The sequence below is a fragment of the Balearica regulorum genome, chromosome 1 (assembly GCF_011004875.1).
Source record: "Balearica regulorum gibbericeps isolate bBalReg1 chromosome 1, bBalReg1.pri, whole genome shotgun sequence".
Taxonomy (NCBI): Eukaryota; Metazoa; Chordata; class Aves; order Gruiformes; family Gruidae; genus Balearica; species Balearica regulorum.
Window position 1 is genome coordinate 81,555,539 of NC_046184.1, and position 17,468 is coordinate 81,573,006.

Genomic DNA, 17,468 nt, shown 5'->3' on the forward strand with positions numbered 1-17,468 from the left:
AGGTTTGCCTTAATCTAAAGCTGAGGGAAATCAGCTTTGAAGGGTGTGCTGAGGTAAGGAACACAGCACACAGTGAAGTGCAGGCTGAAGCAGAACTGGTTTTGTTAGGGTAGAAAATGTAGATCTGTCATCACTTACAAGAAAGCAAGCGTCTTATTAATGCAAAGTGATTAACACTGAAAGTTATGTTTTCTTATGGCAGAGTAATTTGGTGCGTATACGTGGTGAAAAAAGAGGTTACTAATTGTTTAGTTTGCATCTCTTGTTTCTACGGGGCAACTGCAGCAGTGAGCAAAAGCAGTAGCTTTGTGATTTAGCGTTTCAAAACCTTCAAAGTAGGTCACGGAAAAGTAGGAGCAGTTCTCCTCGCTGAACTGTCAGCTCAGCGCTCCTGTGATGGTAATGCTGGTAGATCAAATCACCTGGTAGGATGGTACCCTTGAGACAGGCAAGAGCATGGTCCTATTGATGACCACTTATAGTAATGCAGAGGCCTGTCTGGAAGGATGAGGGCAGAGGGAAATTGCTCCTCCTTGTAGTTCTACACCTGTCTTTGCTTTGTAAGAAACACTAACCCATAAGCGCCTAGTATTTAAAAAAAAAAAAAAAAAGGAGGATGAAAAGAGATTTGTATGCAGCTTAATCTGAGTTCCCAAATGAACCTAGTCTTCCTCCAGGCTCCACAGAAATAGACATCTCCTTTTGGTAGGCTAGTAATTAATTATTTGACAGAATCAAACAATGGCAATTTAGCTGAGACCCTGAGGAGGCTGGGTTCAATGGCTGCCTAAACAGGCTTTGTAAATCAAGTCAATATTGTCTGCTGCTTATAGCCTCTGCATTGTTCAACTTCATATTTTATGCTTAAACAATTTTTCTGCCTTGTTTCTGAAACATGGGACTGGGGCGGCAAAGGACAGTATTTATGCCTCCATAAGGCTTTTTTAATTTAAAAATAATAATTTCTATACAGCGAAAACTGTCAGATTCTTTTTAAGTCATTCCAAAACTGAGAGATTCACTGAATTCAACCCTCCCCTGCAAACTGTTTTGCAGTTTTGGAGAATCAATGTTTTCTTATGCAACAGTTTTCTTGTAATTTGTCCATCTGTGTCTAATGAGAGCCATCTGAAAAGGGATGTGCCACCTGAGCCATCAAGTGTTTGTACATTTAAGTTGATATGATCAAGTAATTTTCCAGGTGTGACAGTCTCTACCTTATTCCTCTCCCCTTGACCTCCACCTGTTTCTGAAATTCAAGATAAGGAGGGGTGAAGCAAGGATCTGCAGGAACCAGTATCCTTGCAATGCCCCTGGGAAGAGTATATCCATTCAGTCTGAACTATAAGTCCATTGACTTAATTACAAATTGGATTATAAGAGTTAATCTTTGATTCTGTGGTGTAACACCAGACCGCTGAAAGCCTGTTGGGGATTGGCAGCGGTGTGCAAGGGCTCTGGAAGTACAGCCAATTCCTGTCCTTTAGACCCAAGTGCTGGCAGGACCAGTGAAGCCTTGATGGTGTGCCAGGGCAGAGCCTTTGAGCCTTAGGCCTTTGCTGCAGCACCGCAGTGGTAAGGGACACTCTTTTAAGGGTATATATGTAACTACTTCTGATGGATTAGATATTTGAATACCTTAAAAAACAAACAAAACAACAACCACAAAAAAAACCCCCAAAAAACCCCCAAACTTGGTGGGTTTGTGGGGTTTTGGTGTTTGTTGGGTTTTTTTTTTATTATTGTTTTTAAGCAGCTAGCGCTGACAATTTCTTAATTACCTATGTGAAGAAGCCAGTAGAAAACCAGTCAGAAGGAGCATCTAACATTGTAAATTGTTCTACTGGAATAATATCACTGTAGTACGATGTTCTAGCTGTTGAGACCTTTGTAATGCTACTCGACTTGGTAACTCAAGGTTACCAGGAATCTCCTGAAGAGTACTTGGGATTATATAGAGACTGTTGGCTAAGGATGAGCGCTACCTAGTGAGAGTGCTAGGTTGGAAAGCTCCATCAATCTGTAGACCTCAGCTATATCTATGTTACAGATTGCAGTGAAGCACACAGCACACAAGAGATTGCTTTAGAATGAGATTGTATAGGTACCTGAAGTTGAGCTGGACATCATAGTATGAAGCCCACCAGGGTTGTTTTGCACTTTTAAGACAAAAGTAACCTTTCCCTCACAGAGCTGTTCTAAATCCAAACCAGTTGCTCCTTGCTTTGTCTTCAGTGCCTTTGACTTGCTTATCCTTTGTTTCAGGCAAGGATTCCTGTCTCACTGGTCTTTTTTGCCTAATCTCTCTCTGCATGGCAGATAATGATGTTCTCCTCGTTTCCTGTAGGTGGTTGGATGAATCTATCATTGAAGACATCACACCCAAGCTGCTCGGGGACTGGCCCAACACTTACACCTACACCAAAGCCTTGTCAGAATACCTGATTCAGCAAGAGAAAGGCAACTTGAACATTGCTATCATCAGGCCATCCATCGTGGGAGCTAGCTGGCATGAGCCTTTCCCAGTAAGCCTGAATACACAGCATTTCCCTACCGAGAGCCCGTTGATACAGCTGTAGCTGCAGTACTGTCAGGAACTGATCCCTACTTGTAGCAGTTTCTGCTTGAGAAACAGGTTCCTCAGTTCATAGGGAAATGTGTGGAAGAGGTGGAGGACCTGTGCTAAAGTAGAACAGCAAGCCTTCTTCAGCATCTTCAGGATGCCTGCAAGTGAAAAGAACATTTTTAAGCAATAATAAGAATTGCTGGGATAATAATGATGCAGAATGCTGGACTTGCGACTGACAGTCTTGCACGCAGGGGATCATGCCCAGACAGACACACAGGGGAGTTTTTCTACTAATTGTAGAAACACAAGATCTGAGGGTTGGTCGTAGTCCTGGTGCATTCTGGTTTGAGTCTTTCCATGGTCTAGTCAACCTATTAATGAGGTCCTGATGAGCACCCTAGACCTCATGTGTTCCTTGAAAGCATTTGATAATGTCATGTGCAGTTACCTAGTGTCTCTGTCTTACGTTGGTAGTTGTTGAAGTCACTGGATTCACACTTGTATGGGCCTGTTGCAGATACAAATGTCAGCCACACAGTAATGAAATGCAGCTGTATTTTTGGACTGAAATAATTCACTAAGCTAAATATACTAGTAGGAATAATGTGCCCTAAGATTGCAGCCAAATTGGAAAGGCAACATAAAGTCACCTTTGGCTTTCATGCAGCTCGAAGTGTGCCAAAGATGGCTGAGATGTAGCCGAGGATCTGGGCCAAGCTCCCCATCTTGGAAAGACACAGAGAACTCCGTTGTTAGGTGTCATAACGCATTTTGGGTCAGACAGTTCATCACTGCTTTTAACTCCAGCTCCCGCAAGTGGCCGTTTCCCTGACCTGAAGTAGGACAGGATTCAAAAGTGGAATGGTATTTTTTTCTTCCTTGCCTTAGAAATAGTTGGAGTAATCAAATAACTCTCAGTGACATCTTCACGTTGTGTGTTAGAGGGTATCTAACACACGGACTGTTTTCAGCAAGTGTGACAGCACCAAGATGCTGCAGTGTTTAAAGCCAGAGTTTACTCCTGTAGCCAAGTTATTATGGGAAAGAAGCGGTTTCTATAAACAGAAATTTGTTTCTGTTGTTGATGGGTAAATTGCAGACAGTATGAGGTATCACACAGTGCATCCCTATTTAAAATCAGTTGGGTACTTCGTACTGGTTAGCTTCCTGGCAGCTGTCCTACATGGGCTGGCATACCTCTTCACTGTTGTCTCGTTGCTGCTTTGTCTACACCACAGCCCTTTCACCATTTCGAAGCCTGCGTAAGCAACGTCTCACTGAAAGAAACAGTAATCGTTCTTCTTTTTTTTGCAGGGTTGGATTGACAACTTCAACGGGACGAGTGGAATATTTATTGCGGTACGTCTAGTTACTATTTAAGCTCCTCTTAAAGTGGAGTTAGAATTACTAAAATAGAACTCTAAAGTTACTCTAAAGCCCCACTTAGAAATTGTGTGCAAAAAAGGATGATAGCAGTTTTCTGAATCTGGTAGAAAGATGTCATGCACTTGCCATACATCTATATGCCTGTAGGACCCAGAAGATTGTCTGTTTATGCTGCGCTCAAAAAAAAGCGTATTCATGAAAGAGTATTCATGTTGCTAGTTCACTAAATGAGAATTGTAGTTTTTAGTTTTGGACAAATCTGGCCAAATTTTCAAAGAAAGGGAAAAAGATGCATTGATGAAACTAAGGGTAATTCACAGGTGTCAAAGCTTGAATCTTAGAACTTAGTTTTACAGGCTGGATTACCGCTACAAGGCAGCATTACTTATACTTTCATTTACCTTCATATGTATTATTTCTAAAAGTCCACTGCTATAGTTTGTGACCACTTTACAATAACAAAGACTCTAGGTCTCATTTGCCATTGCTTTGTACAGGAATTCTCCATGTGCAGAGTACATCTAGATAATGTGTGTAACTATCAATTCAGACTCTGCCAGTCACATGGATAATTCACTATATTCTTACTGAACACTGGTGTAAATAACTACTGTGCAAAATGGTGAGGAACAAACTCATGAGATAAATAATGAATAACTTGATAAAATTTTCCCTGTAATATGAAAAAAATCATTACAATTTAACATATGAATGTAAAGTTGCATACCACTTCTCCTGGGTTTTTTGGGGTTTTTTTTTTGTTTTTTTCTGAACCAAAATCACTGCCTCAGGTTTATTTGTCAATGCATAATGTTGTATAGCTATGGGAAGATATTTTTGGTCATGTATGATTTGTCCAACTTGATTACTTTGTAAAAACTATCTTCTAATCAGCCTGATGCAGTGTATAAAAGGATTAGTAGTCTACAATCATAGGACAGCAGAATAAAATCCAAATATCATCTTGTTAAAAAAGCTCATTTGTACCTGAAGTAGAGCATAAATAGAAACTGTTGCAGTTACTTCTAGAATCCACAGGACTAGCAAAATTAGTGGATATATCCCAGGTAATGCTTTTATCCGAAACCCCAGGTACACATTTCAGAGACATTCAAAAGCCCTCCCAAACACTTCATTTGTGTTCACAAAGTGTTATTAGCCCCTATTCATCTCACAGTGTCTTTAAAATAATTGTTTATCAGCCTTTTACTCATTGCTGACTGCTCATCAAGCTTGTACTGACTGCTTCTCTATGCTCCACTCACAGCATCTTGTGTCATTTTCTGTGTTCTTGCATGACACCTTGTCATTATAACGATAAAGAAAGATTTTGCAGTTCCTTAATTTTGCAGATCCAGTCCTTACATTTTCATGTGACGGGTTCAAACTTTTGTAATATCTGCGAGTTTTGATTTTTTTTTTTTTAATGCTTACTTCTGAGCATTTAAAATGTCTGCCACAAAAATTTGTCCAGAGTCAGTTTGCAAGAAGGATGCTATACAGAAGATTTCCATTGCATTGCTCTTTATTCTCTGCATGTATATTACCTAAGTAACAAATGACAGCAAGTTGCTGCCATACCTGTATTATATGCCAGCACGTTATGAAACACAGGCCAAATTCATATGCTTTCAGCCATATAAAAACATGCCCATCAATTTTTTTGTCATTAAAAAGGCATTTTTTCACCTCATTTTTCTTTTAATCTGTCAACAAGTAAAAACCACCTAATGGTTAAGTATTTGGAAATTTTGCCTATATATCAGTCTTTTTAATAGTGTCCGCTTTAGGAACTTACACTGTAGCTTGCATATAATTTTTATGCTTACCCATTGCCACTCATACCAGTAACTAACATTTTCTTTCTTCAAAGCAAAAATTTCTAGCCCTGTTGAATGTGACAGCAAACCTAAGGGTGGTTTCACTTAGGCCAGGTTTCACACATAGATACCAGCCTGTATCTTTATCTCCAAATTAACTCTGTGGAAAGTAAAGATTTAGAGATTCCAGGGTCACTGTAGTAAATAACTTCCTTTCTCTTTTATATAAAAGCTTTGACTTGTACTGAAATAGTTTTGAAATGGAGATGGTATTTTTTGGTTCAAGATTGAAGCTCTGAGGTTCTTCAATATAGGAAATAGAGACAATGACATTTGTGTCATCTGCACTGAGCCCTTCAGGGATGAAATGTGACGATTCGAGACGTAATTATATCAAGAAAATTAACCAAGAAAAAGACAAAGAGCAGTGACAATAGGTGCGGGTGTAGAGACAAGGTTGTTGTCAGTGTCCAGTGGTTCTCTGGCCCCCGGCCAGCCGTGTCGGCTGGCATCAGTCAGGAGCAGAGACTCCGTGATGGGGAGAAGCAACGGGGGATTGCCAGAGCTGACAGACAGTGTTTGTCTCGTACCACCTCCAGTTCCTGCTGAACATGGTTGGGCTGGTACTAGCTTTCTGGAAGTGAAAGGTATTTGTTATTAGGGACCCCAAGAGACTCTTGGTCTTCTGAGGTGGGGCGGAAATAATTATATGTGTTGAATTAATGTGCTTGGATATGGTGAATTGGTAAATCCTGTTTGGTAGTTTGCAAATTAACCCTTGAATGTGCAAGCGTGTGAGTTACGTGTTAGTTTGATTACCTGGAAGTTGTGTGATTACAACCACCTGTCTCTGCCAACTGTATTTCAAAGTGTATATATTAGTCAAGTAGCTTTATTAGCCTGAATTAAGTATGGAAAAAGCAAAAGGGAAGCACTTTGGTGTTTGTGATGTTTGTTGGGTTTTTTTTAAAAGTCATCATCCCCCTCCATACTAAAATATTCACTTTCAACTTCTAACCCAAGCTCATCCTATATGGAGAACAACCCTCAGATTCAGATTTGGCTCAGATGATCTTTGGGATAATCTAGGCAGAATATGAACTCCAAACCTTGCAAAATGGTTTGTGTGTTGGTTTTTTCCCTCGGTCACCACTATAATATTTGAGTCTGATCATTTAATTCCACAAATAGACATATTTCTTTTTAATATTCATGAAATATGGGAGTTCAAATTGTTCTTGATAGTCTAAATATGTTTCTTTTGCCTACAGTTGCTCCCGCTGCTGTGGGGGGGAAGCTTTGTGGCTTGAAAACTAGAATGAAATTAATTATATTTCTGATGGAATGTAATATGGAACAGTGAGACAAAATGCCTCAATTACAGTCCATATTACATGTAAAAACATTCCTCAGCAATTACAAATAGAAATCAAGCCATACCCAATAAAGGCATACCAAACCATTTCCAAGATAAAAAGTAACTTAAAACACATAAACCTGAAGTCTTTATTAAATACACAATATATTAAATCTCTAATTCATTCATGTGCGCATGACCATTGCAAGCTGCTCTGAATACAGGCATGTTTGCAGCACATCCATCAAACTTCCTAGTTTTGAAGCCTGACCTCAAAAAGCTCTTTAGTGTACCTATGAAAACGTGATTGTTGATCACACAGTGGTCTCTAGTGGGCATGTGTTCACAGCAGTGAAAAATTCATAGCTGAGCTTGATTGCCTCCTTTGGTTCGTTTTGGCTCTTTTTTTTTTTTTTTCCCCTTGAGAAATCACTAGTAGGAACAAAACAAAAAATCATACTGAAGTTGCAAGTTAAGGTTTTAATGTCTAAGAACAACTGCAGTTCAGCAGTTCAGCTTAGGGCAGCAGAGGTTTGAGGAGGATGTTTGGAATCACGTGGGGAAGCTTACGTGGTTGCCTCTGAGTCTCTCTGTCTGAGATTCCTCTGCCAGCTGCACCAAGGATGAGATGCGACTGCTCATGAAAATCAAATCAGTCATAAGTGGTATTCCCTTACTTGCAAGCTGTGAAATGTAACAAAACCATCTGATTGTAGAAGGGGAAAGGAGGGAGAGAGAAAGGGAACAAAATAACCCAGATAAACACCTCCCAAACAGGGGATGTGGTGTCCCTGAAAATCCGCCAGTTATCAGTAGACAATGGCATATGCTTTACGAGTTAATATCAAGTCTTAAATGCTTTTTTCATCACATCCTTCTTCTCCCCAGACTTCAGGCAAGGTTTTTTTGCACAACTAGGCACTTCCTGTCTAGAAGCTGTAGTAAAACTTCATTTTTCACAGCTGGAGAGCTATTTCATGATGCAATGAGAGTCTCAGGTTGGAAGAAAAGATGAATTTGCTATTGAATTTCCTTTGCCCTTTTTAATATTCTTGGATCTGTGGAGCATATTTCTTTGCCCCTTCACTCAGTCCTTCCCTCTGACTTTATATGGATCTAAACTATAAAAGCTAAATTATAAAAGCTAAATTATAAAAGCTTTTTTCCTTCCTTGCTTCAGTAGCGCTTTTATCCTCCCAGCTCTTTCATTGAGTCCTCAGCTTCTACTTCAAACTCAAATTCATCACATCTTATTTCACACATACTAGATAACCTGGCTGCAACCTTGACTCTGCTGTTGGGATTTCTTTTTTTAATTGCTCTATTCAGCCCTCATATCTGACACACCAGGTGAAGTTCCTTCACCCCATTTCACCTCCAAGTTTCTATATTTCTGAACTGTCCTGTCTGATTAAGCCTGACATGTTGTTGCCATCTGTTCATGTGAGCCTCTTCCAGCCATGTCTCTCCTGTGGAACCTCCAAAGACTAATTGGTCATCAGAGAAACCCCTTGATAAGCATTCAGGTTAAATATATGTATTTGGGGGAGCCTGACCCCTGATGAATGTACTTCTAACCAAAGCAAAATTAAAATCTTCTGTTCTTGCCTGCCTCTTCTCTTCAGTTGTCAGTACTGTGTATTTTCACTCATTCATTTTCCTGAGTTTCATTGGGTGGCGAGCTCTTCAAGGCAGGGGCCACGTCTTGAGTGTATCTTTGTGCTCAACAGACTTAGCTTTGGAAAACAGGAGGGTGTGAACACATCCAAAGGAGAGGGAGTAAACTTTTCAAAAAGCCTGTTGATGTCATTTCCAAAGTGACTCTTGCCTTCGAGAGACACTCAGAACTTTGTCTGCCTGGGTCGCTTAAGAAGGTGAAACTTCAGGTACCACAGGGAATTTTACTGTGATAAATTCAAATGGGTTTCTTTTTTAAGGTATTTCATATTGAATTAACCAAGAGTCACGGCTTTCCTTGTTATACACAGCACAGACGTCATCATGTTTTAGGCTTCCTCTGAAAATGCACAACAGCGAGATCCACGTGAGATCCATCTTTGTTTTCACAGAAACAAAATAATCTTCTGCAGCGGGTGCCAGGCTTGACAAGTGCTAACATGACGGGTCTGTCCTCAATCCAAGCCGATGAAATCTTACCATGGCCGTACGTCAGTGACTGTTTTCCTTTGTCCCACAGGCAGGCAAAGGGATTCTGCGGACCGTCATCGCCAACAATGAAGCGGTGGCAGATATAATTCCAGTAGACGTCGCCATCAACTTCACCCTTGCAGCTGGGTGGTACACAGCTGTGCACAGGTGGGAAGATACTCCTCTTTCTGCTGGACTCGGGCATTTACTGCCTGCACCAGGACTTTAAAGGGAACCAGAAGCTAATTGAAAACCTGTGCAAGAGCCTTGTTGATTCATTTTCTGGTTCATGTTTTCTACCCCGGGTTGGCAAGGGCTAAGAGTATAGCAGAAGCAATAAAGGCAGGCTTTAGAGTTAGGAAGTCTCTAAAGCTACAGGTGAGACCTGTTTCTCAGTACAACGTAGGCTCAGCTGACAAGTGTCTCTCAGAAGTCACTTTTCTGAAAGTCAAGAGCTTTAGTGCAGCTTCGCATCAGCTGGTTTTTTGGGGCTTCCTTTCTCAGGCAGCTGCATTGAGTCACTTTTCAAGTGGCTTCTAGAGTTTTCTTGGTGAAAATACTCTGTGTGTTTTCCTTGGAAAACACTGCACAATATAAATATGTTATGGGCTTGTATGATAGGGGAGATAAAAAATCCCATTATCTGCATTGTTGAGAAAGGTATGTATGACATTAAGATTTTAAGGTCTTTTTCTGTGAACCTCTGCCTTTGACCTTTAATTATTAGTGCTACAGAGTAAACCACATGAATTATTCTGGAGGTTTATGCAACTCTGAGAAATCAATACCAGGCAAATAAAAGGCAGAAATATTTCACTTTGAAAGACAGAGTAAGCCCTCTGAACTGAGGGTGGAGAAAAGCTATGTACAGTAACCTAAATACAGGAATCCTAAAAGGATCCTAAAAGGCATCTCACCAGCTTTTCAGATTTATTTTTCTCATCGTTTCATCCCTCTCCATCAGCAACAGGCAAAGCAGCATGGTCCAGGAAAAATAAATACAGCTTCCCCTTACACAAACCCGCCCCTGAGAGCCTCCAGATGAAGAGGTCTACAGCCTGTCTATAAAGCTGGAAAAGGAGATGAACGTGTGCTGATGAAAGTGTATCAGCACACAGGTAGACTTCCTGGCTCTGGCCATGGTAGGAGAAGTGCCATTCTTTCTAATTGTTCATTGGCAAAAGATACATGGTTTTAATCTGATTCCCACAGAAATAATTATTAGGCTAAAGGAGTAATTGCAGAACTTGATTTAAAGCTTTGTCTAGCAGGGCACAACCTCAAGGTTAGCGATCTGTAAACAAAAAAACCAAGAGCCTGAGCCTTCTGTAAATTTGATTTCTCTGAGAGAGTTTCAGGTTTAGGTGCTGTCTTGAAGAATAGCATGTATGGCTTAATTTTTTTATTTTATTTAATTTTTTTTCCAAATCATCAAATTAGAAAGTCAGTATCCTTCAGGGCAGGTGACGTTACTGAGGGAAATTAAATTCTAAAACTTAGCAGAGAATTGCAATCTTCGTTATGTAGTGTAGAAGCTCTACAAAGCTCTACGCTTCACCAAGGTCACCAGCTCAGCTGAAGGGCGGAGAATGGAAAAAAATCAACAAGGAGGGACTGTTCACTGAAAGCTGGGAAAATGGAGAAATCCTCTTCATTGGTCTTTAACGGGCCTGACCCACTGGAGTAAGTGGAAGCCTATGCTTTCACTTCAGTGCACTTTCCATCAGGCTGTGCATATAGCTCAGCACTGGGTGAGTTTTCTATATGGACACATATTACAGATTTAGTCCTTAATGAGTTGCAGTACTGATTTCCATAATGCAGTTTCCCACACTAAGCATTACTGAGCATTTTTATGTTTAACACTCTATCAGACTGCTACTCAGCAATTCAGAGTTACAGAAGAGTGTGGATTCAGAGCTTAACACATGTTTATCAGTCCTAACCATCCCTAGAATCCCTGCTAGCGATTAGTAGTAATGGTAATACACAGTCAAATGCCATGATTTCAAAGCATTGTTTAAAAAAGCACCATTAAAACTGTGCAGAATCCAAACGCAGTTTTCAAGTATTGCTGTGCAAGATTTTCTATCATCGCAGGTTTAGGGGTTCTGTCTCCTGGTCTCTTCAGTCACAGGAGTTTTTAAAAGAGAGGTTCCTCATAGGCAGCCTCCTCCAGTGGAGAAAGGCTCCAAGTACCACAGGCGCCTGGGGAGCACTGAGATGCTGTATCCTCCAGCCAAACTGCATCCCCTGTTCAAGGCCAGATCTCACTTCTTTTAGCATTTTGGCAGATGGCTCCAACTGCTAATGGAGAGTAAGAAAAATGCTGTATTGATGCCATCACTTGCACCCTGGGCAAGGCAGGCTTAGATCGAAAAGGCTGTTTGACTAATTCTTGCCTTACATCGAACGAAGGAATAAAACCAGTATGATCTATGTTTAGTTCCATGCCCAAATAACAACCAAACTTTATTTAATACTAAAATGAGAATTTTGTTGAAATGGATTGATTCGTAATCACTACCCTAACAAATGGAGTTTAAAAGTAGCACAAATCATATCCATTAAGTAAATGATTGTAAAATACACAGTGTGATCCTGAGGTTGGCTTGGGCCAATTAATTACAATATTCTCAGAGAAACTATTAAAAAGAATCATTAATTTGTCAGTATGCACACTTCCCTTATTGTTTTTATAATATTTGATAAGTGATATATGGGTGATTTTTCTTAAACCCCATCTGTCTTTATTAACTTCATATACTTTACAGAATCTGACTGAATCTTATCAAAGATTCATACTTTATACTGTGTTTTCATGTTTATGAAAAATGCCCTCTTCTGCCTTTTTTTTTTTTTAATGACCTGATGTTGCTCCTTCTTGGGCTGTTAGATTTCATGCTCCATTAATAAAGCTTTGGGTGCTTTTCTTCACACCTTAAAATAATACTTCTTTCTCTTTTCCAGACCAAAAAACCTGTTGGTGTACAACTGCACAACAGGTGGAATCAACCCTTTCTTCTGGGGAGAAATGGGTAAGGTTTAATTTAAATCTAGAACATGTAAAACATCAATAGCATTCCTCAGCCAGGCTTTGAAAAGGTGGTTTCCTATATTTAGGCGGCATTAAGCGTCTGTCATTCAAACTGCGCGTGGGAGGCCCAACTGCAGTCAGTGAGGGTCCTGTGAGCAAAAGCTCCTGGTGCTGGGCATTCAGCTCAGGAAAGCATCTATTCAGTTTTCACTGTGGGTGTCATCACAGAACCACCTAGCAAAGTTACGTGCTTTGCTGCACCGAGGTATTAAAGTGGTGGGAAAAGGAACAGAAAACCAGCCTCTTAATCCTAGGAGAAGGTGCTCTGCATAGCCGTAATGGAACATCTTCCTTTTCTGATTGCTGGGGTTACTGGGTTTGGGGTTCTTTTTGTGTTTTGAAATCACCTGGAGAACCTTGATAGTGAATGAAAACTAGTGTATTATGGAAGTAGAATAGCCTGTCTTGCTCTTTCTGTGCAGAAAATTCTAAACAGAAATAATTGGCGTAGACTTGAGAAGGCAAACCTTGAAATGATGGGTGTGCTTCAAGAACAGTTCACCTTTTGACCATGAATTTTGTCAGTGGAAGAATTCAAATTATCTTCATGGCTGACTTTTCTTCAAGTGGATGTGCTTCCAAGGCGGGGGTGAAAGAAAGGGAGACAATCCTGACACCCTTACGATGGAAAACTCACACTTGAAGCCAAGCAGCAGAATTTGGCTCAGCTGTATACTGTGAAATACTACATACAGTCAGTACATTCATGGACAGATGTGCAGGGCCTGATTTGATTTCTGTTATACATTCATTCATATCTTTGTGCTTTCAGTACAGGAGGCTGGCAAATCACTACTGTGGTGTTTCACCTCTCAGCCTTTGCTTTGTATTTGTCTTTGCATTATTTAAGTGGCAAACTGCAAGTCAGCAGAGAATCGGACGACAATTGCATTTTCAGAACACGGCTTGTTTGAAAACCCTACTCATGTCCTAACCATGATATTTGATCAAGTGATCTAGCAGAGAAGAGGTTTCAGCAATTGGCTGAGCAGGGAGAACATCACACCAAGTTCCTGGCATTTTTTTCATGAGAGATCTAACATTGTGGTTCGTCACAGATCTTCTGTGGCTTTTTCACAGGAGTAAATGCAAAGCTCTCCACAGGCTACTACTTCAGGCAACAGCCACCATAGCACTGCTACCTGAGGTTTGCCTTTCTTAACCCATTTTCAGTGAAATTTTACTGTTGAAAACAGCCCTTTGTAATTGATCTTATTCTGTTACTTGCTTATAACTGTGGATTTAGCAATGGAATCATCTGGGTGCAGCAGAAGCTTGCATAAGCACTTCAGCTGTGTGATGGGACTGAAGGCAAAATTTTCTCCCTGAGTGATGCTGTGGAGCTCTTTCTACCACATGTTGTATCCACAGTTTTCCTGAGAGCAGCAGGCTGTAGAGAATTAGGATGGAGTATCAAAAAGCAAAATTTTTCCCTTAAAGATGTTACATGGTTTAAGAAATGAGTTTGGGAAAGGTTTATCACATTAGGATGTTATGACTGCAGCCATCCAGTTTGAATTCTCAATTCAGTCTCCTACCAATTTCTTCTTAGAATACACATCATTCTGAAATCTTTATATATGAGACAGATTTTCTCAACCCATTCATGTTACTTTCTCTGTTTACTCACTATTATTTGGCTTCTAGGCAGCCAGTGCCATGGCACGCACTTCCAACAGGCCTTTCAGAGCCATGATCTCCCTTAAATAAGAGCTACCACTGGCTAGTCCAGCCCCTGCACAGACGGACCGGACTTCACCCACCAGTTCCCTCCTTCGCACATGAGGCAGCCTCTGCTACTTGAGTTGTCACCTTCTCTTCTCCAAAGCCTGTTTCCAACTGTGTTTAGCTCTGCCAACCTTTCAGGTTGAAATAGTCAATGCCAGGTCTCTACCTCCATTGTTTTTTCAGCTTCTCTCAGAATTTTTCTTTTTCCCCACCGTGAAAGAAGCTATTTGATCCAAATGTACAGGTGACACAAGATCAGCAGAGGGAAGGAGAGTCAGTTCAAGGAGTCTGGGGAGGCCAGACTGGCACAGGGTCTGTAGCCGGTCATGGAGGTGGAAGGTTGTGAGAGCAAGACTGGAAGCTGCTGAGAAACAAGGGTGGGGAATGGGAGTCGTCTGGTGCAGGACTGAGCGTTCTAGTGCAAATCAAACGTGGGGTTTGCAGGGCAGGAGGACCTGGGCTACCTGGTTAGGGACACTTAACACCAGGACCAGCTGTAGGAAGGACAGGCGAACCCAACAGAATAGGGATTTTTCAGGGGGAGAGCAGGAAAGGAGAGAAAGATCAAAGAGAGAAATTGAGACTAGAGTGGACTGAAGATGCCCTGGGTAAGTGGCAGAAGTGACTGAGATAGGGCAATTTTGAGTACAAAGGTGATGAACTTCGAGGGAGGGAGGAGAAAGACATCTAGAAGAGAATTATTTGACTACTTAAGAGCTTATGCTTAAACATCCATTGCAAACCAATTTATTCTACAGATCTCCAGATACAAACCTCTACCATTAAAAGGAACATTAACTCATTTATTTCTTTTCCAAATAATGTTGTGCCTTAGGATTTTTTTCTTACTTTCTTGTTATTTTCCCTGCTATTACAAAAATGTGGTCAGACAACTGAGTATTAATCTGAAGAAGCATATTCTGCTTTGCTGCAATGTAAGTGTTGCTGATCTGAAATTGTCAAGTACATTTTGCAATTTCTGCTCAAAACGAAGCCTCAAAGCAGGCTTTAAAATGGTGTTCAGCATGGGGAAACTTAATTTCTCTTCACATACGTGCTTCTTACACCAAATAATATCATGGCATAACACTGTAGCTCCTTTACTACAGCTGCATTTTCCACTACAAGCCTGAAGTAACCAAGATGATAAGGGTGGTGCTGATTTGTGTGAATTTGGTGTATGGCCCGTGATCTGAAATGACAACAGCTGCATTTTCCACTTACCAATAAGTTCTTTCTTGCTGTCCTGGCCAAAGATGCCAAAAGTGCAAAGAGAAAAGAAGGGCAGTAATGTCTTTAATGTGTTTCCAAAGGGAAGACTCAACCAGTTTACAGCTGAAAACTAGATCTGCAGTATATTAACATCAGGATTTGAATAAACAGAACTATAAATACATGCTGCAGGCTATATCAAAACTATCACAGTTCCAAAAATATCAGTGGTTTGCAGTTAAACTGATAGGTTTCCATTAGGAAATGAAGTGACCAAATGGAACTAACTGAACTTGATAAGAAGATGAGAGTTTGTAAATAAACTGGGATTTAAAGTGCATCTTGGAGAAACTGCCTTAAGGGGAGAAGCAGCAGAGTTCATGGGATTGCTCTCCTGATCCATGAGCTAATTGAATGGGCACAGATATTCAGCTCTCTCCAACCTGGGAGCAGATCTCTTTATGTTTAGGCCAGCTATGACTTTGTCGAAGTATAATGGTAGTAAATGGCCGTGCTGCTAACACAGAGGAAAGAAACTCCTCATGCACTGCTTAGATGGACACAAACTCTGCCAAGAGCTGGGCCAGGACCACGGCTTCCTTCCCAGTAGCCCATCCCAAACTGTTTACCACTGCTCCCCTGCTGGCAGTAAACACCTTTCCAAATCTTCAATAAAACCGCCCCAGCGAGCCCTCCCTGCCAGGCATAACTACATGGGAAAGTTAAATAGGAGGTTTTTGCTAATTCGTGCCATTTTGAGAGAACACGCTGCAAAGGATAAGATTTCCATACCGCAGCCCGCAAGCTGACCACAAGATAACCACATCATTGGAGTGTGGCTATGTGAAACAGAAGGGATGGCAGTCAGTTCTAGCTATTCAGATGCAACATGAGTTCCAGAACTGATCTTCAGCCATTAAAGTTGCAGCCTACAGGACACAAAAATCAACAATGAACTTGCACTAAAACTAAATTGTACTACTTTAAAAGTCTTTGTTGTCTAAACTTAGCAGCTAAGTGGCTAACAAGTCTCCTCTAGTTGCTGTTACTTAGAACAAGTACAGCGAAAGTCACTACTTGAAGTGCAGTAATGAGCCAACCACAGATACATGAGCTTAACATCTGAATATTATGATTGGAATCTGCTTATCTGAGGTTGATCTGGATGTTTCTTGTGACTTGCAAATTCTAATCTGATTTTCTATTTGTAACATAATCTTAGAGAGTAAAGTATAAAATGAGCACAGATTGATGTCGTAACTCTCAAATTCATGTTTAAAAAAGTAAAAAAAGCCCACATATTCTTCTTTGTTGAGCTCACTGGTGCTCAGGAATAGGAGCACCATCTGTTTATCAGTCTCTAGGATGATAATCTTATATGCAACTACTGCAGTTCTATTAAGCCTCTGTGTTACACAAATGCTCCAGCTATACACATCTAGATGCCACTTCTGTGGCACTGTGCCATTGCAAGAGCTCAGAATCAGACCCAACATATTTTGTGCCTTAGCATACAAAGGGAATGAAAGATTGCCGCCCTATCATTAGTTTTCAAGTTGTTAAGAATGCAAGACAATTTGCTGCTTTAAAATGCATCCAGAGCTCCTGTGGAAACAGGCTGAGGTATTCGGTGTTGTGGGTCAGATAGGGTTGGAAAGAGGCAGCTCTCTATGTGTGTAAGCAACCTTTCCCTGACTCAGACTAATATTAACATCAGCCCTTTTGAAAATTTGATTAGAAATGAGCAATGTCATTTTTGGTTTGTGCTAGCAGATCAAAGTTTGCTTTCAGTGACCTGAAGATACAGCAACGCTTATCAATTTCCTTTACCTCTACTAGGAAAGCAGAACTGTAGTTCCTTGAAATGTTTCAGGCTACAACTGCTTGCTTTTCCACTATTACATTTTGGTGTTTTGATAAGGAAGTTTTTGTCTGCCACTATTAAGTCTAGAGTCAGATTGCCTTTCAAATAGGCAATAGATGGAGTCGTCAGTTTCAATGCCAGAAGGGCGCATGAGATGATCTTGTCGAACCCCTGGTTGCGTAGTTTGCAGAACTGTAGGTTAAACATGTTAAGCACTGTAACTTGGGCTTTACTGCAGCATGTTGATATGGTTGTGCCCAACTCAACTGAAATTAAGTGCCTGACTT

At 40.7% G+C, this 17,468-nt stretch overlaps 1 protein-coding gene across 3 annotated transcripts in view; it reads left to right on the plus strand.

The window, feature by feature from the left end:
* The window catches only part of FAR2 (fatty acyl-CoA reductase 2), a 150,273-nt gene that overhangs the window by 118,906 nt on the left and 13,899 nt on the right, over positions 1 to 17,468 (plus strand). For all 3 annotated transcript variants that reach the window (XM_075761222.1, XM_075761230.1, XM_075761239.1), the window contains exons 5-8: positions 2,348 to 2,525; positions 3,884 to 3,928; positions 9,330 to 9,448; positions 12,251 to 12,318. In XM_075761222.1, the coding sequence (XP_075617337.1) occupies positions 2,348 to 2,525; positions 3,884 to 3,928; positions 9,330 to 9,448; positions 12,251 to 12,318 (410 nt within the window). The remainder of the gene's footprint in view (positions 1 to 2,347; positions 2,526 to 3,883; positions 3,929 to 9,329; positions 9,449 to 12,250; positions 12,319 to 17,468) is intronic.